This window comes from Garra rufa, chromosome 14 (assembly GCF_049309525.1).
Source record: "Garra rufa chromosome 14, GarRuf1.0, whole genome shotgun sequence".
NCBI classification, from domain to species: Eukaryota; Metazoa; Chordata; class Actinopteri; order Cypriniformes; family Cyprinidae; genus Garra; species Garra rufa.
The window spans coordinates 14,971,613-14,994,086 of NC_133374.1; the positions used below are offsets into that span (position 1 = coordinate 14,971,613).

The 22,474-nt window shown below is 43.6% G+C and overlaps 1 protein-coding gene across 3 annotated transcripts in view; it reads left to right on the top strand.

Annotated features, from left to right (window-relative positions):
- nf1a (neurofibromin 1a) overlaps positions 1–22,474 on the top strand; it is a 130,867-nt gene that overhangs the window by 33,880 nt on the left and 74,513 nt on the right. For all 3 annotated transcript variants that reach the window (XM_073818490.1, XM_073818491.1, XM_073818492.1), the window contains exons 31-35: positions 1,056–1,214; positions 1,319–1,416; positions 2,432–2,578; positions 2,752–2,898; positions 3,377–3,487. In XM_073818490.1, coding sequence (XP_073674591.1) covers positions 1,056–1,214; positions 1,319–1,416; positions 2,432–2,578; positions 2,752–2,898; positions 3,377–3,487 — 662 coding nt within the window. The remainder of the gene's footprint in view (positions 1–1,055; positions 1,215–1,318; positions 1,417–2,431; positions 2,579–2,751; positions 2,899–3,376; positions 3,488–22,474) is intronic.

Below are 22,474 nucleotides of genomic sequence, written 5' to 3' on the forward strand. Positions count from 1 at the left end.
ATTTACTGCATTCACTGTGAACTGTGCCGTTCTGAAGCGCGGAAAACACTGGATCATGAACTGATTGCAATAACAAAGTGCGCGCTTTGCTTTGAAATGCCATATTGTGCTCACAGTTTCAATTTGTTTGACAGATACTTCAAAGCAATAATGGCCAAAAACACAACTTTAAAGACCTTTCATGTTAGAAAATGTAAAAAATCTGCACTTTTTGCCCAGAAGACCTAGATTGTTTAATATCATCTTGTGACCACGGTAATATTGCGATACCACAGTGGCTAATATTGTTACATCCCTAAAAATTGGTGCGTGTAAACACATTAGTTGCCATTTTTTTTAGTTAATTAATTATTTTTTTATGCAAATTTATTCAAAAATGGATTCTTTGGTTCTCAATAGTGGTAGGCTTGGTAAATGTTTGCATTACTAAATTTGCATTGACCTGAAGTCATTTGAGACGGAAACAATTCAGTCAATTAAAATAATTGAGGGTGGAATTTGTCAGTTATAGGTGTAGTGGAATTGTGGCCACACATTGCCATGACTATTATTTTTAAGGTGTGTATGCATTGCTACGACACGTTCATCCTGTGGACATTATTATGTGTTTTAGTGTGATAATGCTTATTAGTACTGTGTACATTGGATTTTAATGGTTGATAATCGATAAGCTGCATCAATTTGCATCTTTGCCATCATGCAAGTCTGGCATTTGATTTTTTGTTTGTTCTGTGCAAACACTGTTTCAAGTCACATTACCCTTTTGTTTACTTTCATGTAGAGCCTGTTTTAGCTGACAAGAAACACATTTATCAGTTGTTTTCCCCCTCTGTCATTCACACAGTTTTCCTCATAATATCTTTTCCTAAATTTTAAAATCTATTTAAATGTATGAAATTCATGTATAGTCTGTATAGTATTCTGTTTTATTTTAGAATTTCAATCATCATGATGACAACAATATATCGGAAGGTTTTTGACTGTCGTGTACTTATATTACATCCTTCCAGGACTCAACTATTTTACTTCCCATTTCTCTCCATCCGTTTGTGCAGGTGGTCAGCCAGCGGTTTCCTCAGAACAGTATAGGTGCAGTAGGAAGTGCCATGTTCTTGCGCTTCATTAACCCAGCTATCGTATCACCATACGAGGCAGGCATCTTAGACAAGAAACCTCCACCTCGCATCGAGCGTGGCCTCAAGCTCATGTCTAAGGTAAGTAAGTAATGCTGTATTATACATGTCTTCCATTCTATCGTCAGTGGTGAAGTATGTTGACTAACTGGCAAAATGATATGTTTATTTATACTTTTTTCCAGATTCTCCAGAGCATTGCTAATCATGTCCTTTTCACAAAAGAAGAGCATATGCGGCCCTTTAATGATTTTGTTAAAAGCAACTTTGATGCAGCCAGAAGGTATGTTTGTATTTGGCTGATTCTCACATATTAGATCGATTTTGTTCCTCTCTTGTGGAGATTCTTATGTGCTAGATTTTCATCACATCCAAATATTTTTTGATTATTTAAAGCTGCAGTCCATAACTTTTGACGCTCTAACAGAACTGCATGCTGCTTGCAGAAGAACATTGTAGCTGGATATGCTTCTCTCTGTTTATGTCTATGACGAATCACGCAGGTACTGGGCTGCTGAGCAGCGGTTCCTACCAGAACCAGTCTAAAATAGTCTGAATATAATATGTGCATGATATATTATGGTGTACCATAGTGATTCAGGATAAGCCAAAATCACTGTTTGGAAAATGGTTTCATGTACTCACTCATATAATTTTTGAGTACAAAAAAAAGTGACAGACTGCAGCTTTAAGTTTTAAATTAGTATATCTGACCCTGGACCACAAAAGCAGTCTTAAGTAGCACAAGTATATTTGTAGCAATAGCCAAAAATACATTGTATGGATCAAAATTATCTATTTTTTTTATGCCAAAAATCATTAAGATATTAAGTAAAGATCATGTTCCATGAAGATATTTAGTAAATTTCTTACCATAAATATATCAAAACTTGGTTTTTGATTAATAATATGCATTGCTAAGAACTTCATTTGGATGACTTTAACAGTGATTTTCTGAATATTTAGATTTTTTTTTGCACCATCAGATTCCAGATTTTCAAATAGTTGAATCGCGGGCAAATAGTGTGCTATCCTAACAAACCATACATCAATGGAAAGCTTATTTATTCAGCTTTGATGATGTATAAATCCCTTATGACTGCTTTTGTGGTCCATGGTCCTATATTTGCTAAACCTAATTTTGGCTATGTTTTAGAGGTATGCAAGTATATGTCTTTAAAACTCATGGTGATATGGACTAAAAGCTATTTTCTTGAAACCCAATGCTTTAAACCCATCTTCTCCTCAGAAACTTTATGAACCTTGAGCTTCAAAATGCCTAATTTTTGTTTTGGCAGGTTCTTCTTGGATATTGCATCTGATTCTCCGCCAAGTGACTCAGTGAACCACAGTCTGTCTTTCATCAGTGATGGCAATGTGCTTGCCCTGCACCGTCTGTTGTGGAACAACCAGGAAAGAATCGGCCAATACCTGTCCAGCAACAGGTAAAATAGCTTCTAGATAAAGAGTGTTAAGTCATTTGCAATGAACACAATATCTATTTGCTTGGATTTGTCAGTGACTTAGATCTAGATAGACTCTTTTTCTGTGGTAAGAGTTTAGCGCATGGGAAAATAACAGTTTTAACAAATCTTTATAATCAAACTTTAAACCACAGGGACCACAAGGCAGTGGGCCGCAGACCGTTTGACAAGATGGCCACCCTTCTGGCGTACCTGGGCCCCCCTGAACATAAACCAGTAGCTGACACACACTGGTCCAGCCTCAACCTCACCAGCTCAAAGTTTGAGGAGTTTATGACAAGGTTAATGTTCTTGCCTTTGCCAAAAGCTTGGATTTCTCTTCTCTTTAAAATTCAACCAGATTGAATTTTTGAAAAATTTCTAGTTAACAACACATTTTTTGCTGGTGTTATTTTCACCTTTTTTCTGTCTGGAAATTATAGCCTTTGTAGCTCTTGTGTACTTAATAAATAATAGTTTCGCAACCAAATGTTACATTGGAAATATTGTAAAATTTGGATTTGTGTAGATTGGTGTAGATATGTGGGATTGTACCATATGTTGGCTTTTTTACTTATATTCCTCTCGACTACACGTAGATAGATCTTGTTTCTCTTCCCAAATCTTTACTTATGTCTCACCATCTGTTGTTTTGCATTTTTGATTAATGTGACTTGTATCCTTTTTTTTCATTTTCAGAAAATGTTATATAATTGGTGTACAATTTTGATGTTAATTAATTATCAATTAATTAAATCATATAAACATATTTTTCTCCAGGCATCAAGTCCATGAGAAGGAGGAATTTAAAGCTTTAAAGACCCTCAACATCTTTTACCAAGCTGGCACATCTAAGAATGGCAATCCTGTCTTTTACTACATTGCACGCAGGTAAGACCTTCTACTACTACTTCTGAGTCATGATATTTCTGTATGATATTTGTGTTGTAACTTTTGAGCTGGGCATTCTGTTTGACTCCTTGTCGGTCCTGTTCATAATGTTCATTCTCTTTAAGGTTTACACAAGTAATATTTGCCATTTAGAATTTTTCATAAATTCACGGAATGGCAGCAGTGGATTTCATTATTAGTTTATTGATTTGTCACTATTAGTACATCAGTTTAAGTTTTATCAGTTTATTAACTGTAGTTGATGATCAATTGTGGTGAAAGAGTGGAGGTGATAGTGTAGACCAAAAGTCCAGATAGTACAATGATCCCCATAGGTGAAAGAGATGGTGCAGTAGAAGTGGGTTTTATGGTAGTGGTTTTGGTTATGGTGGTCATTCTCGTAGTTGTGCTGGTGGTCAAAACGCTGACTGGGCTGCTCTTTGTGCCATTGCTGAACCGCTGTTGCTCAGCGGCCGTTGCCCCGCCCGTTGCCATGGCCGTTGCCCCGGCCGTTGCCCCGGCCGTTGCCATGACCGTTGCCATTGCCATGGCCGTTGTCCCGGCCGTTTCCGTTGCCATGGCCATTGTCCCGGCCGTTTCCGTTGCCATGGCCGTTGTCCCGGCCGTTGTTTGCACAGTTGCCCCGGCCATTGTTTGCGCCGTTGCCCCGGCCGTTGTTTGCACAGTTTCCCAGGCCGTTGTTTGCGTTGTTGTTTACGCCGTTGCCTGCGCTGTTTCCTGGGCTGTTGTTTGCGCAGTTGCCTCGGCCGTTGTTTGCGGCGTTTCCTGGGCCGTTGTTTGCGCAGTTGCCCTGGCCGTTGTTTGTGCCGTTGCCCTTGCCGTTGTTTGTGGCGTTGTTTGCGCCGCTGCCCTGGCCGTTGTTTGTGGCGTTGTTTGCGCCGCTGCCCTGGCCGTTGTTTGCGGCGTTGTTTGCGCCGCTGCCCTGGCCGTTGTTTGTGGCGTTGTTTGCGCCGCTGCCCTGGCCGTTGTTTGCGGCGTTGTTTGCGCCGCTGCCCTGGCCGTTGTTTGCGCCACTGCCCTGGCTGTTGTTTGTGGCGTTGTTTGCGCCGCTGCCCTGGCCGTTGTTTGTGGTGTTGTTTGTGCCGCTGCCCTGGCCGTTGTTTGTGCCGCTGCCCTGGCTGTTGTTTGTGGCATTGTTTGCACCGCTGCCCTGGCCGTTGTTTGTGGCATTGTTTGCGCCACTGCCCTGGCTGTTGTTTGTGGCATTGTTTGTGCCGCTGCCCTGGCTGTTGTTTGTGGCATTGTTTGTGCCGCTGCCCTGGCTGTTGTTTGTGGCATTGTTTGCGCCACTGCCCTGGCTGTTGTTTGTGGCGTTGTTTGCGCCGCTGCCCTGGCCGTTGTTTGTGGTGTTGTTTGTGCCGCTGCCCTGGCCGTTGTTTGTGGTGTTGTTTGTGCCGCTGCCCTGGCCGTTGTTTGTGGTGTTGTTTGTGCCGCTGCCCTGGCCGTTGTTTGTGCCGCTACCCTGGCTGTTGTTTGTGGCGTTGTTTGCGCCACTGCCCTGGCTGTTGTTTGTGGCGTTGTTTGCGCCGCTGCCCTGGCCGTTGTTTGTGGCGTTGTTTGCGCCACTGCCCTGGCTGTTGTTTGTGGCGTTGTTTGCGCCACTGCCCTGGCTGTTGTTTGTGGCGTTGTTTGCGCCGCTGCCCTGGCCGTTGTTTGTGGTGTTGTTTGTGCCGCTGCCCTGGCCGTTGTTTGTGCCGCTACCCTGGCTGTTGTTTGTGGCGTTGTTTGCGCCACTGCCCTGGCTGTTGTTTGTGGCGTTGTTTGCGCCGCTGCCCTGGCCGTTGTTTGTGGTGTTGTTTGTGCCGCTGCCCTGGCCGTTGTTTGCGCCGCTGCCCTGGCCGTTGTTTGTGGTGTTGTTTGTGCCGCTGCCCTGGCCGTTGTTTGTGCCGCTGCCCTGGCTGTTGTTTGTGGCGTTGTTTGTGCCGCTGCCCTGGCCGTTGTTTGTGGCGTTGTTTGTGCCGTAGCTTGCAATCATGATAGCCACTAGCACTAGTAGCATCTGAATTTTGGAAACCATTCTGGACTGGTCTCTCTCTGATAAGATGAGAACAAACAACAAAATAAAATTAAAGTGTACTTTTTGATGTTTTTAATTTTTTTGTAGAATTTGTTTTACTCAACTGATGATGTGTGATACTATTTAAACTTCCAAAGACACAGTTCTCTCACCCCAACTATATTGAGATTAGTTTAACATCAGTCAACTTGAGTCATCACATATTTTTATTGATTTTCAACCGGCTCGGTGGGGCATCATTACTCGTTAAATAAGGCATTTTATAAATAGGACACATCACCTTAAAAATAAAACCACTTATAATTTATATAAAATAGTCATATTTACCGTTTGCCACGGATGATCTAGAAGTCTCAGTTCTCTTGAAGGATGTTGGTCTGAATGCCAGTGTGAAATGGTGCCTTTTATTTGAGTACTACACCTCAAACCAACACCCTTGCAAGAGGTGGAGTTGTGTTGTTTATAATTGCAGTATATAGCTGAATGCATTTATAATCTATTAATTATATAATTTATATAATTTATAAAAGTTTGTTTGTTTACTTGCTTTTGTATTTCCAAACCTGTTTGACCTACTCTCATCTGTAGAACACAAATTATCATATTTTGACTGTATATGGATTTTGTTGGTTGGAACGTTGTTTGTGCCGTTGTACTGGCCGTTGTTTGTGCTGTTGGGCGGGCCGTTGTTTGTGCCATTGGTCAGACCGTTGTTAATGAACATATTTTGAACATATATGGATTTCCATGCCAAACATTTTTTGTATACTAAATAATGAGTAAATGAGTAAACTATCCCTTTAGGTGGTGTAATAATACATGTACTCATATGTTGAACTTTTATAGTAGGATATTAGGAAGCATAAATTGTCAGAAAAAAATATTTCTACAGCAACAATATAACTATACCTAAAATTGTTTTATATATATATAATAATTTGTTATTTAAATAATAGAACTCAATAATAGAATCAGATCGTCTTTCATGTCAATTTGGTTCATATCAAATTAACCTCTAGATTTTTAGGGAAAATCTGTGTGCTGTTTAAGGTCTAATGACTTAAGGTAGAAAGATTTACATCACCTGTAAGAGGTATCAAGTAGTCATAGGTTGATCGCTAATCTGAAAGTTTGAATCATTGAAAGTTTGCTAATTCTTTGAATTTTTGGTCCCACTTTACATTAGGTGGCCTAACTACTATGTACTTACATTTAAATTAATAATTTGGTACAACATACTTATTGTGTACATACATGTTTTTACATTGTACTTATCTTTTTTTAAAAACCTATATGTAATTGCATTTGTAATTAATTTCTGTAATAACCACTGTTGACCCATGCCTTACACCCTAACCCAACCTTAAACTATACCCATACCACCAAACCTGTCCCTAACCTTACCCATATCCCACCTTAATAGAAGCAAAAGTGTTTTGCAATGCAATATGACCACATTAAGTACATTGTGCTTATTTTTTAATGTAAGGACATAATACTTGAGGCCACCTAATATAAAGTGGGGCTGAATTTTTATATTCATAAATTCTTACTAGGAGCCTATGATACATAATTATTGTTTTAACAATGTGTGATTTGAGTGCATGATTCAGTCTATTAAAATGCATTTAGATTGATCACATAATTTTAGATATGGCAGCAAAAAATATATGCTGTATATTTATATCTTTTCAAATAGTTAATTGGTATTACACGAAGAGTGCATTTTTTTTTCTCCAAAAATAATTGTGATTACAAATGTGATATTGATTTTATACAACAGTTAAATAAACAAAGTTGATATTAAAGGGATAGTTCACCCAAAAATAAAAATTTGATGCTTATCTGCTTACCCCCAGGGCATCCGAGATGTAGGTGACTTTGTTTCATGTGCACAAGCTCAGCATCAGGCACGTTACATGTGTACGCACTCTGGCATTGTGTGTATAGCGGCTATTCAAAACGGTAATTACTTGCGCTTATCCTAATTGTTCAAACCGATTTAAAGCTAAAACATTACGCTTGCTTGCGCAAACTCATCCGGGACTGTTACATTTTCACCGATTTCCTCTTCCGGTGTTTGCGCATACTACGCCAGAGCGCGTACACATGTAACAAGCCGTATGATAAGCTTGTGCTCGTGACAGTTGGACGTGACTGTGTATCAAAGGTAAAATATGATATAAATACTGTTCAGTTTCTTGCAAAAAACGATAGTTTTGTGTCTTAGGACATCAATGTATTGCCACAGGATGTAATTTGGATTTGTCTGTGCATGCTTTTTTTTTGGTACTTTTAAAGGTCTGGTGCCCATCCACTGTCATTATATGGCTGGCACCAGTTTTAGTTAAAAATCTTTGTTAGTTTTCTGCTGAAGAAACAAAGTGACCTACATCTTGGATGCCCCGGGGATAAGCAGATAAACATCAAATTTTCATTTATCGGTCTATCCCTTTAAGAGAATTGCGTTTTAGACACCATATTTCCTTCTCCATTTCGCCAACATAAATATTTCTAAACACTAGGGGCTGCACCGACTAACCAACTAGTTGACTTTAATGCTGTGCCATGACGCTTAAAGCTTGATGTCGACTAGTTTCTGGTCCCATAGACCTTTTCCTGAGTAAACGATGATCGCTGCCATTACAAATTCTAACGTCAGATTGAATGCTTTTCTGTTCCGGTCTCCATAGGAACCCATTCAAATAGCGTCCATGTGTTTTTAATGTAGCTAACAACTGCAGCTACGTGTCATCTACATACTCATTAAAGTACGGCACTGATAAATGACGGTCATTGCGACATTGAGAAAAGTGATGCCACTATGGAGCTATGTACTATTTAAAAACATTTTAATATGTTTAACATTAGATAATCAAATTGGAAAATACGCTAATTTGACTAGAAACAATGGAGACCGGAAATGCAAAGCATTCTTTCGGTTAAGATTCGGACTTACTTCCGCGTTCAGACACGTCTGTAGAGGGCGCAACAGGATAAGAAGTCTTTGAAGTACGCTGTTTCAAAACAGCTAAAATGATAGATAAATGCATATTCCGAAAGGATGGCTTTATATCCGTGGGCGCTGCGGATAATCCTTTGGTCAGAAGGGTCGGGTAATATAAAAATGCATTCTGATTATTTGCGGGTGGGTCGTGGGTGGATGAGATAAATCTATAATGATGAAAATATTAATTACATTTTTTAAAATATGAACCTGTTTGATTGAGCACCCACGAAAACCACAAGATATTCTTGGTTTATTTGAACTAACAAGAAGTTGACTGTTTTGGTATTTGGTATTCCATAGGAACGGGCAAAAAATCTCCAGAAATGGTTTTACAGGTCCATTTACAACCCTAGTATTTGTTCCCTAAAATGAAATGCTCTGTAATTGCCTTATTTGGAAGCTTCATGAATATTAATGAGCTCTGCTCTGATTGGATGTTTCACAGACCTGTTTGTCTCTATAGCTCGCACATGGATAAAAATATATATTTAATTAGGAGCTCTAGCCGCTTTTAATATGCGGTTTGTTGAATCTGCCGTTTTGAATCGCCGACATTTTAGTCTGATTACTGTGATGCGTGTGCTCTGTGTAAAGTTGCAATGCAGAGACACAAGTAGTCATTTCGCCATCATTCACCATCATCAGCGCAGTCATCTCTCTGTTTATGTGGTAAGTGAAATCCTATGTATTGCAATGTAACAGGATAGAGCTCATGATTCATGGTATGTCATGTCCATGTACTAAACTGTTATTATTTAACTATGCCAAGGTAAACACAGTTTTCCATGCTATGGCACCTTTAACTACTAGTTTATTGAACTACTGTTGTATAAAATCCTTGAAACTGCTGTTGTATAAAATCACATCTGCAATCGCTTACCTGTAATATGTTATATACAATATTTCTCTTTTTTTTTCTACCACAGTATGTTTGTTCATGTTTGTTTCTTTGTGTATGTTGTTGCACCTATTAGTTTTGATTGTCCGTGAGTCAGAGGCTGCACGAGCCTCAACTGACGCAACCTTGATGCTGTCCATTTTTCAGTCACCGTTTAACCTGCAAGTAATACCATCAGAATCATTCTCACTAAAGTTTCGTTGCTACGCTCGCCATTGTTTGTTATTGATGTTTTAATCAAGTTACTTTCACAAAATCAACTTGTCCCGGACAAGTGTTAATGTCGAGCCCTGACCCTGTTTTTGTTGTGAGCAGAAGGAAACCCCTCTCTATGGAGTGCTGCCATTCATTAGCATGTAAAATGGTTGGCCAAGCTTGATGGTATCATGGGATATCTCTGAAATCTGAGTATAAAACTGTATGCCTTTGTTGACGTGGTCAGTTTTGCTTCGTTGGGTTTCAGCATTGTCATTTTTCCAGTCTTGCTGCAGGGGCTGTTGACTTTATTTCATACAGTTTATTTCATAAAACATCATGGATTTTCCAATTGTATTCTTATTTTAACAGTTAAAGGCAGCACTTATAGAACACAACAACTCTACACTTTAATTGTTTAATACATAATATAAACAATTAAATGCACGAATCTCTGTCAATGCTCAAGCATTGCACTGGAAGGAACATTCAATTTTCCACATTAAGAAACTGCTAATTGTAGTGTACTTGTATAAGTGTCTAGATGTTGATATGTGTAAGCCGTACAGTCCAGTCACGTTATGTAGGAGACGGTAAGTTTATTGGAGGCAGAGATTGCACATGTTAAAAAATGCTTAGGAAGGTAACCAGAACAATGTGAAATGCAGCTGAGTGCCAGGTTCTCCTGGTGGCCAGGTGAGCTTCCCTACATGTGGGCCTGGCGTAGCAGGGACAGCCCATGATCTTTGCAGGGGTCTGTTACATCCAAGTCAGGAGATGATTTATATTCTCACACCAAAGGACAACAAAACGTAACACTTTTGTAGTGGTTCTAAAAAAAGTAAAGTATTTGAACAATTTGGAGACAAAACTTTACTAAGTGCACATCATGAGCTTCACAGGGGGCTTCAGTAATGTGATTATGTATGGGTTCTTTCAACTAATTAAGTTTTTTTTTTTTACTGAAATTGGCTGATTTAAAATCAGGATGTGGGGAGTCACTTAATGACAAGTTGGGAAATGGCAGCACGCTAGAGTACGGCTCTGGATACCCACCAGTAAATGCATTATTTAGGATATTTGTTTCGCAAGTTCAAACTAATTTCGATTGATAATTTACTTCTTACTCAAGTAAGTACTTCGAGTCAAGTAAAGTTAATTAAAGGAACCGTATGTACAGGGTTTCCGCGGGGTCTTAAAAAGTCTTAAAAAGTCTAAAATTTAAAAATCTAAATTTTAGGCCTTAAAAAGTCTTAAATTCGCTGTTCTAGGTCTTAAATAATTTTACACAGGTCTTATTTTTCCGATGTCCATGTAACGCTACCTCTAAAGCTCATTTAAATTATCTTTTTGTTGTTTCCGTGGTGTTGTAGTTCTTTATTTCACTATTCCAAATATAATTTGCTGTATTTAAACTACAAATGAGACCAGCATGCAATAGCCAATCAGCTTTCTGGTTATTGGCGCGAGTCTCTCTCGGATTGTACCGCAGAAGTAAAATGGATTTAACTTTTTAGCTATGGGGAAGTGCAAGTTCAGCGATACTTAGCTTGAAAAAAACTGAATATAGGGCTTGGCTAAGGCCAGTTGCTAACAACTGTAGATTTTTTTTTCCTCCCTCTGTGGAAGTAACTGCGTCTTCAGACAGAATCACAGCAGCAGAATACAGGTCAAACTACCTTTTTCTGTATATAATGTTCTCAATAATAATAATAATAATAAATATAGGTCAAGCTAGCTGACCGCCAGCCTTCGAGATACTTTTACATTTTTTTTTTTTTTTTTTACTTGCCCGACCGAACAAACCACCTGATTAAAACTGAAGTGACAAAAACAACTAGGGAAGCAGCGAAAGGCAAGAAAGATTTATATTTTAATACATTCAACGTAAACAGAAATTGATAATGGATAGTGTATTTCTGGTCTAGTGACATACTTTAAAACAAATGAATGTAACGTTAACAGCACTCTAAAGAAACACACTGAGGTAAAAATTTAAAATGTATAACGTTAGTTTATTTATAACATGATATAGTTCAGTAATATATCAAGTGAGCTTTTTGCTGAATATTCTGACAATTATAAATGTTACATTGATTTTAGTTCAATAAACAAGTAGTTAGTCTAGTAGTTACTTACATATTAGACAAAATATTTTCACTGTTTTGTTCTGTTTCACCAACGAAAATAGTTCCAAGCAAGGATCGCAGCAGAAGCATTCTCCTAGCAACGTTTTGCTATGATTCAGCGTTTTTCTCGAATCAGTTGAAATAACTCGCTCATGAAGTGACTTACCGCCACCTGCTGGTAGTTTAGTGTGTTTAAAAGTATGCCTCCACACCCAACATTTCTAATTTATATATTTATAAATCAATAAATGTATTTAAAACATTAATCTCACTTTTAATTTTGCAGTGTAAATTGTGTAATCTCACTGCTAACAGCCATTTAGAATTTATTAATATAATATAATTCATAAAATAAATTTCAAAGGTAATGCATACATTTCAAAAGAAAAAAAAGGCCTTTATAAAGGTAAATCAAATATGCAGATTTAAGATGTAAAAGCTAATAGAGCACTGATGAATTTTTTTTTTTTTTTTACATCAGATATTTCTAGTGGTACTTTTATGGGGATATTTTGTGTGGAATAGTATCTGCTGATATGAAAAGTTCACTGTATATCATAGTAATAAATTTAATTTATGACAGCCATGAAATTGTTTACTTTTTACATTAAACACATTAAATATTACATATGCATGTAATATAATATCTATTTCCATTACAGGTTTCGGTCTTAAATTTCATATAAGGTGGTATTAAAAAGGTCTTAAAAAGTCTTAAATTTCACTTGTTCAAATCTGCAGAAACCCTGTATGTAGGATTGTGGCCAAAACTGGTACTGCAATCACTTTCAAAATACTGTAGAACGGTGTATCCCCTCCCCCTCCCCCCTGACTCGAGGTTGCCAGCTAAGCTGTAGGAGTAGGCTGCTACAAGGAGCTTCCAACGGCAAGTGACGAGTCCTACACAGTAATTTGTTTTTCTTCTGTTAATTATGTTTATGCTTCACGAGATGTTTTGCGAAGTAATATGTATCGCAAAAATTTACAGATGGCGATTAGCCAAATACCACATTTCAGTCGGAACATAAGTTAGATTGTTTTCATACCCTGGTAGTGGTGCGATATAAAGCTTTTTATGAACGCATTTAGCATGGGCGACCGTGGAAAATCCACTGTGTAAGGAAGCAAAGTTAGCCAAACATAGATTAATCTAACCTGTCCAGGAGAAAATTAGCAACATTGGCGTCTGTCTTCAAATTCTTCTCCGTTTTCAGCCGTCTCCATCTTTCAAAGGCATCTCCTATACAAATCCTTGTTTTATTTCGGACTTTGTCACGACGTATTTCGGATTCATAACGAGGTCTTTTAGGTTTCATAACGTTATACATGTTTTATCCGACACGTTCGTATAGCTGCAGCTGTAACAGAGCTGGCAACTCGGATCACGAAACTCTACTGACTTTGTGATTGGTAGATAGCTGGAGGGTGGAGCCTCAGACCAAAACACAAAATGACAACAATAACATTAGTTGAGGGCTGCAACTCTCACTTTTAAATGACAATATCCTGGCCGGACCACTGTTGTCAGTGATATAAGTATTTGAAATGAACATGATTTCCTAATGTCTAGTGACATGTCAGGGCCATTTTATGATTAACTGACATAAATTTCTTACATACGGTTCCTTTAAAACCCAAACTTGAAAGATATTTTTGCTGAAATTAGCAAAATGAACGCTACTTGGCAAGGGGTAGCAAATTATGTGATCACTATTAAAGCGACCACTACAGAACTTAAAGATGCGATTAGCTCCGTGCAGGCCAGACTCGATGAAGCTGAAAATTGTATTTCGCAAGTGGAGGATGTATTGAATCGTCTGACAGGTGACAACGAAAGGATGGTAAAACTTGTAGACGAGCTCTGGAATAAAACCACAGCAGACAGAATAACATCAAAATAATCAGCCTTAAAGAGGAGAAAGAAGCAGGCTACAAAATGAACAAGTATGTACTTAAAGGGATAGTTCAGCCAAAAATTAAAATGTGATGTTTATCTGCTTACCCCCAGGGCATCCAAGATGTAGGTGACTTTGTTTCTTCAGCAGAACACAAAGATTTTTAACGAAAACCGGTGCAGTCTGTCAGTAATATAATTGCATTAGATGGGCATCAGAGCTTTAAAAGTAAAAAAAAAAAACATGCACAGACAAATCCAAATTACACCCTGCGGCTCGTGACGATACATTGATGTCCTAAGACACGAAACGATAATTTTTGCAAAAAACTGAACAGTATTTGGTAACACTTTAGAATAGGTAACACCTATTAACTATTAACAACGACTTATTAGCATGCATATTGCTAGAATATTGGCCATTTATTAGTACTAATTAAGCACATATTAATGCCTTACTCTACATGACCTTATTCCCTTATGCCTAATCCTACCCAATACCTAAACCTAACAACTACTTTACTAACTATTAATAAGTAGGAATTTATTAATATTTATTAATAGGTGTTTCCTATTCTAAAGTGTTACCCAGTATTTATATAATTTTTTTTTTACCTTTGATACACAGCCACGTCCATCTCTCCTGAGCACGAGCTCATCATCCGGCTTGTTACATGTGTACGCCCTCTGACTTTGTATACGCAAACGCCGGAAGCGATCTGTTGCATGAATACGACTCTCATTGTTTCGACAGTGAACAGAGATTGTGGGGTATAGTGGCTATTCAAAATGGTAAATACTTGCGCTTATCCTGATTGTTCAAACCGATTTAAAGCTAAAAGATTACGTTTGCTTGCGCAAACTCATCCAGGACTTTTCATCGATTTCCTCTTACGGTGTTTGCGTATACTACGCCAGTGCGCATACAAGTGTAATGAGCCGGATGAAAAGCTTGTGCTCATGACAGTTGGACCTGGCTGTGTATCAAAGGTAAAAAATTATATAAATACTGTTAAGTTTCTCACAAAAAAACAAGCGTTTAATGTTTTAGGACATCAATGTATCGTCACAAGCCCCAGGGTGTAATTTGGATTTGTCTGTGCATGTTTTTGTTTACTTTTAAAGGTCTGGTGCCATCCATTTCCATTATTTGGCTGGCGGACTGCACCGGTTTTCGTTAAAAATCTTTGTTTGTGTTCTGCTGAAGAAACAAAGTCACCTACATCTTGGATGCCCTGGGGGTAAGCAGATAAACATCCAATTTTTATTTTTTGGTGAACTGTCACTTTATGATCCTGTCAGAGGGTTTCGGGTGGACAGGACTGGAGTTCGAGATAGAGCACAGTCACCGGAGCTTCGGACCTAAGCCTTACGATGATCAACATCCCCGAGTCGTGTTTTGTGAAATTTCTGCATTATACCGCGAGGGACACAGTCCTGGCAGAAGCGAAAAAGAGCGAAGGATTAAAATGGGAGGAATGCAAGCTGTCCTTTTTTGAGGATATGTCGAGGGAGAGAGCAACGATGGGGAAAAAATTCTCTGCAGCGATGAAGTTACATGGCGACCATGAGTTTCGACATACCCTGGTTCATCCAGCGACACTCTGTTGCTGACTGTATAATTGGAGTTCTATCATTGACAGATTATGCACAGGTGGAGTTAAAATATTGGGTCAACTCCAAGATTAGCAACAGTATGGGACACATTTAAACCATATATCAGGGAAAAATGTGTTGCTTATGCTAGTAGACAGAAAAAAGAATATGTTGGAAAAGTGAAACTTCTATAAAAACAAATCAGTGATTTAGAAAAAGAAAGTGGGGAAAAAGCTGGGAAACTTCTAGCTAGACAGATAAATATGTGATGAATCTCATATCATACCTGCAATTAAGGAGAGAAATAATGTGCTTACCTCAGACAAAGAAATGAATAGGGTTTTTAACCAGTTTTATTCAAAATTATATACTTCAGAATCCAGGTATAGTCAGGAAGAGTTAAATATTCTTGGACAATGCTATATTGCCTATTTTGTCCCCTGATAAACAAGACTTATTAGATGCACCGATAACACAAGAAGAGGTCAAATCTGGAAAATCACCAGGCTGATGATTTGTAGATGAGTTGACCCCAGTATTAACTGAGGTATATTCAGAGGTACTTGAGGAGAATATGCTGCCTTTCAGTTTTAATGAAGCTGTAATACCAGTCAAAGGATGACTGATAATAGATCCATGTTCAGATTGTAACTTGATTACCCTGTTGTGCTCTACAGTGTTATCTCTGTTTGGTTATTACTCAGTGATCACCATGTGCCTTTTTTGACTTTCTTTCTGTTATTATTATTATTATTATTATCATCATTTATTTATTTTTTTGTTTTGTACATAGTACAATTACTTAGCTATTGTTGCATTTTTGTACTTTTATATTATGTATAAGAAAACCAATAAAAAAATTTCAAAAAACTAAAATAAAATCAGGATGTTTCATGGTTTTCAGAGACAAAATGTGTCAAGTTCCTATGCTTTCATAAATATATGAATGAAAAAAAGATTACTAAAACAGACACTTGTACAATTATGCCAGAGGTATTTATTTACATTTAATTCTTAACTGGAGTTGATGATCATGTAATGTGGAAGAGTTTAATAACTGCAGTGGAGGTGATAGTGTAGACCAAAAGTCCCAACACTACCATGATCCCCATAGGTGAAAGAGATGGTGTAGTAGAAGTGGGTTTTGTGGTAGTGGTTTTGGTTATGGTGGTCATTCTCGTAGTTGTGCTGGTGGTCGGACCACTGTTAGTTTCTTTGTCCGGGCTGCTCTTTGTGCCATTGGTCAATGACCGTTATCCCGGCCATTGCCCCGGCTGTTGTTTGCATCATTGCCGCCCTGGCTGTTGTTTATGCCATTGTTTGCGCCATTGCCCCGGCCATTGTTTGCACCGTTGCCCTGGCCGTTGTTTGCACCGTTGCCCTGGCCGTTGTTTGCACCGTTGCCCCTGCCGTTGTTTGCACCGTTGCCCCTGCCGTTGTTTGCACCGTTGCCCCGGCCGTTGTTTGCCCTGTTTCCCCGGCCGTTGTTTGCCCCGTTTCCCCGGCCGTTGTTTGCACCGTTGCCCCGGCCGTTGTTTGCACCGTTGCCCTGGCCGTTGTTTGCACCGTTGCCCCGGCCGTTGTTTGCACCGTTGCCCCGGCCGTTGTTTGCACCGTTGCCCTGGCCGTTGTTTGCACCGTTGCCCTGGCCGTTGTTTGCACCGTTGCCCCGGCCGTTGTTTGCACCGTTGCCCTGGCCGTTGTTTGCGCAGTTGCCCTGGCCGTTGTTTGCGCCGTTGCCCCGACCGTTGTTTGCACAGTTGCCCTGGCCTTTGTTGGCGCCGTTGCCCTGGCCGCTGCCCTGGCCATTGCCCCCGCTGCTGCCCTGGCCGTTGTTTGCGCCGTTTCCCCGCCCGTTGTTTGCGCCGTTGCCCTGGCCATTGTTAGTGCAGCTGCCTGGGTTGTTGTTTGCACCATTTCCCTGGTCGTTGTTTGCGCAGTCGCCCGGGCTGATGTTTGTGCCGTTGTTTGCACCGTTGCCCTGGCCGTTGTTTGCACCGTTGCCCCGGCCGTTGTTTGCACCGTTGCCCCGACCGTTGTTGGCGCCGTTGCCCTGGCCGTTGTTGGCGCTGTTGCCCTGGCCGTTGTTGGCGCCGTTGCCCGCACCGTTGCCCTGGCCGTTGTTGGCGCCGTTACCCTGGCCGCTGCCCTGGCCGTTGCCCCGCCCGTTGTTTGCGCCGTTGCCCTGGCCATTGTTAGTGCAGCTGCCTGGGTTGTTGTTTGCACCATTTCCCTGGTCGTTGTTTGCGCAGTCGCCCGGGCTGATGTTTGTGCCATTGCCCGGGCCGTTGTTTGGGCCATTGTTTGTGCCACTGGTTGTGCCATTGCCCGGGCCACTGTTTGGGCCGTTGTTTGGGCCGCTGTTTGTGCCATTGCCCGGGCCATTGTTGGGGCCACTGTTTGTGCCGTTGTTTGGGCCGCTGTTTGTGCTGTTGTTTGTGCCATTGCCTGGGCCACTGTTTGTGCTGTTGCCCTGGCCGCTGTTTGTGCCATTGTTTGGGCCGCTGTTTGTCCCGTTGTTGGGGCCACTGTTTGTGCCATTGCCCGGGCCATTGTTAGGGCCACTGTTTGTGCCGTTGTTTGTGCCATTGCCTGGGCCACTGTTTGTGCTGTTGCCCTGGCCGCTGTTTGTGCCATTGTTTGGCCCGCTGTTTGTGCCATTGTTTGTGCCACTGTTTGTGCCGTTGTTTGGGCCGCTGTTTGTGCCGTTGTTTGGGCCACTGTTTGGGCCGTTGTTTGTGCCATTGCCCGGGCCATTGTTGGGGCCACTGTTTGTGCCGTTGTTTGGGCCGCTGTTTGTGCTGTTGTTTGTGCCATTGCCTGGGTCACTGTTTGTGCTGTTGCCCTGGCTGCTGTTTGTGCCATTGTTTGGGCCGCTGTTTGGGCCACTGTTTGTGCCATTGTTTGGGCCGCTGTTTGTGCCATTGCCTGGGCCATTGTTTGGGCCGCTGTTTGTGCCATTGCCTGGGCCGCTGTTTGTGCCATTGTTTGGCCCGCTGTTTGTGCCATTGTTGGGGCCACTGTTTGTGCCGTTGCCCTGGCCGCTGTTTGTGCCGTTGTTTGGGCCGCTGTTTGTGCCATTGCCCGGGCCATCGTTGGGGCCACTGTTTGTGCCGTTGTTTGGGCCGCTGTTTGTGCTGTTGTTTGTGCCATTGCCTGGGCCACTGTTTGTGCTGTTCCCCTGGCCGCTGTTTGTGCCATTGCCCGGGCCATTGTTGGGGCCACTGTTTGTGCCGTTGTTTGGGCCGCTGTTTGTGCTGTTGTTTGTGCCATTGCCTGGGCCATTGTTGGGGCCGCTGTTTGTGCCATTGCCCGGGCCATTGTTGGGGCCACTGTTTGTGCCGTTGTTTGGGCCGCTGTTTGTGCTGTTTGTGCCATTGCCTGGGCCACTGTTTGTGCTGTTGCCCTGGCCGCTGTTTGTGCCATTGTTTGGGCCGCTGTTTGTGCCGTTGTTTGGGCCGCTGTTTGTGCCATTGCCCGGGCCGTTGTTTGTGCCATTGCCCGGGCCGTTGTTTGTGCCGTTGCCCGGGCCGCTGTTTGTGCCGTTGCCCGGGCCGCTGTTTGTGCCGTTGCCCGGGCCGCTGTTTGTGCCGTTGCCCGGGCCGCTGTTTGTGCCATTGTTTGTGCCGCTGTTTGTGCCATTGTTTAGCCCGTTGTTTGTGCCACTGTTTGTCCCATTGTTGGGGCCATTGTTTGTGCTGTTGTTTGTGCCATTGCCTGGCCCACTGTTTGTGCTGTTGCCCTGGCCGCTGTTTGTGCCATTGTTTGGGCCGCTGTTTGTGCCATTGTTTGTGCCGCTGTTTGTGCCATTGTTTGGCCCGTTGTTTGTGCCACTGTTTGTCCCATTGTTGGGGCCATTGTTTGTGCTGTTGTTTGTGCCATTGCCTGGGCCACTGTTTGTGCTGTTGCCCTGGCCGCTGTTTGTGCCATTGTTTGGGCCGCTGTTTGTGCCATTGCCCGGTCCGCTGTTTGTGCCATTGCCCGGTCCGCTGTTTGTGCCATTGCCCGGGCCACTGTTTGGGCCGTTGTTTGGGCCACTGTTTGGCCCGCTGTTTGTGCCATTGCCCGGTCCGCTGTTTGTGCCATTGCCCGGGCCGTTGTTTGGGCCACTGTTTGGGCCGTTGTTTGGGCCACTGTTTGGGCCGTTGTTTGGGCCACTGTTTGGGCCGTTGTTTGGGCCACTGTTTGGGCCGTTGTTTGGGCCGCTGTTTGTGCCATTGTTTGGCCCGCTGTTTGTGCCATTGCCCGGGCCGTTGTTTGGGCCGCTGTTTGTGCCATTGCCCTGGCCGCTGTTTGTGCCATTGTTTGTGCCGCTGTTTGTGCCGTTGTTTGGGCCGCTGTTTGTGCCATTGCCCGGGCCGTTGTTTGTGCCATTGCCCGGGCCACTGTTTGTGCCGTTGCCCGGGCCGCTGTTTGTGCCGCTGTTTGTGCCGCTGTTTGTGCCATTGTTTGGCCCGTTGTTTGTGCCACTGTTTGTCCCATTGTTGGGGCCGTTGTTTGTGCCATTGCCTGGGCCACTGTTTGTGCTGTTGCCCTGGCCGCTGTTTGTGCCATTGTTTGGGCCGCTGTTTGTGCCATTGCCGTTGTTTGGGCCACTGTTTGGGCCGTTGTTTGGGCCACTGTTTGGCCCGCTGTTTGTGCCATTGTTTGTGCCATTGTTTGGCCCGTTGTTTGTGCCACTGTTTGTGCCATTGTTTGGGCCGCTGTTTGTGCCATTGTTTGGCCCGTTGTTTGTGCCACTGTTTGTCCCATTGTTTGTGCCATTGTTTGGGCCGCTGTTTGTGCCATTGCCCTGGCCGCTGTTTGTGCCATTGTTTGGACCGCTGTTTGTGCCATTGTTTGTGCCGCTGTTTGTGCCATTGTTTGGCCCGCTGTTTGTGCCACTGTTTGTCCCATTGTTGGGGCCATTGTTTGTGCTGTTGTTTGTGCCATTGCCTGGGCCACTGTTTGTGCTGTTGCCCTGGCCGCTGTTTGTGCCATTGTTTGTGCCGTTGTTTGGGCCACTGTTTGGGCCGTTGTTTGTGCCATTGCCCGGGCCATTGTTGGGGCCACTGTTTGTGCCGTTGTTTGGGCCACTGTTTGTGCCGTTGTTGGGGCCACTGTTTGGGCCACTGTTTGTGCCATTGCCCTGGCCGTTGTTGGGGCCGCTGTTTGTGCCGTTGTTGGGGCCGCTGTTTGTGTCGTTGTTGGGGCCACTGTTTGTGCCATTGCCCGGGCCACTGTTTGTGCCGTTATTTGGGCTGCTGTTTGTGCCATTGCCTGGGCCGTTGTTTGGGCCACTGTTTGTGCCGCTGTTTGTTCCGTTGCCCGGGCCGCTGTTTGTGCCGTTGCCCGGGCCGCTGTTTGTGCCACTGTTTGTCCCATTGTTGGGGCCATTGTTTGTGCCACTGTTTGTCCCATTGTTGGGGCCATTGTTTGTGCTGTTGTTTGTGCCATTGCCTGGGCCACTGTTTGTGCTGTTGCCCTGGCCGCTGTTTGTGCCATTGTTTGGGCTGCTGTTTGTGCCATTGCCCGGTCCGCTGTTTGTGCCATTGCCCGGGCCACTGTTTGGGCCGTTGTTTGGGCCACTGTTTGGGCCGTTGTTTGGGCCACTGTTTGGGCCGTTGTTTGGGCCACTGTTTGTGCCACTGTTTGTTCCGTTGCCCGGGCCGCTGTTTGTGCCGTTGCCCTGGCCGCTGTTTGTGCCATTGTTTGTGCCGCTGTTTGTGCCATTGTTTGGCCCGCTGTTTGTGCCATTGTTTGTCCCATTGTTGGGGCCATTGTTTGTGCTGCTGTTTGTGCCATTGCCTGGGCCGCTGTTTGTGCCATTGCCCGGTCCGCTGTTTGTGCCATTGCCCGGGCCGTTGTTTGGGCCGTTGTTTGGGCTACTGTTTGTGCCGTTGTTTGGGCCACTGTTTGTGCTGTTTCCCTGGCCGCTGTTTGGGCCGCTGTTTGTGCTATTGCCTGGGCCACTGTTTGTGCCGTTGCCCTGGCCGCTGTTTGTGCCATTGTTTGTGCCACTGTTTGTGCCATTGCCCGGGCCATTGTTTGGGCCGCTGTTTGTGCCATTGCCCGGGCCATTGTTGGGGCCACTGTTTGTGCCGTTGTTTGGGCCGCTGTTTGTGCTGTTGTTTGGCCCGCTGTTTGTGCCATTGTTTGTGCCGCTGTTTGTGCCATTGTTTGGCCCGCTGTTTGTGCCATTGTTTGTGCCACTGTTTGTGCCATTGCCCGGGCCACTGTTTGGGCCGTTGTTTGGGCCGCTGTTTGTGCCATTGCCCGGGCCATTGTTGGGGCCACTGTTTGTGCCGTTGTTTGGGCCGCTGTTTGTGCCATTGTTTGGCCCGCTGTTTGTGCCATTGTTTGGCCCGCTGTTTGTGCCATTGTTTGTGCTGCTGTTTGTGCCATTGTTTGGCCCGCTGTTTGTGCCACTGTTTGTCCCGTTGTTGGGGCCATTGTTTGTTTGTGCCATTGCCTGGGCCACTGTTTGTGCTGTTTCCCTGGCCGCTGTTTGTGCCATTGTTTGGGCCGCTGTTTGTGCCATTGCCCGGTCCGCTGTTTGTGCCATTGCCCGGGCCGTTGTTTGGGCCACTGTTTGGGCTACTGTTTGTGCTGTTGTTTGGGCCACTGTTTGTGCTGTTTCCCTGGCTGCTGTTTGGGCCGCTGTTTGTGCTATTGCCTGGGCCACTGTTTGTGCCGTTGCCCTGGCCGCTGTTTGTGCCATTGTTTGGCCCGCTGTTTGTGCCATTGTTTGTGCCATTGCCCGGGCCATTGTTGGGGCCACTGTTTGTGCCGTTGTTTGGGCCGCTGTTTGTGCCGTTGTTTGTGCCACTGTTTGTGCCATTGTCCGGGCCACTGTTTGGGCCGTTGTTTGGGCCGCTGTTTGTGCCATTGCCCGGGCCATTGTTGGGGCCACTGTTTGTGCCGTTGTTTGGGCCGTTGTTTGTGCTGTTGTTTGTGCCATTGCCTGGGCCACTGTTTGTGCCGTTGCCCTGGCCGCTGTTTGTGCCATTGTTTGGGCCGCTGTTTGTGCCATTGCCCGGGCCATTGTTAGGGCCACTGTTTGTGCCGTTGTTTGGGCCGCTGTTTGTCCCATTGTTTGGGCCGCTGTTTGTGCCATTGCCCGGGCCACTGTTTGTGCCGTTGTTTGGGCCGCTGTTTGTGCTGTTGTTTGTGCCATTGCCTGGGCCATTGTTGGGGCCACTGTTTGTGCCGTTGTTTGGGCCGCTGTTTGGGCCGCTGTTTGTGCCA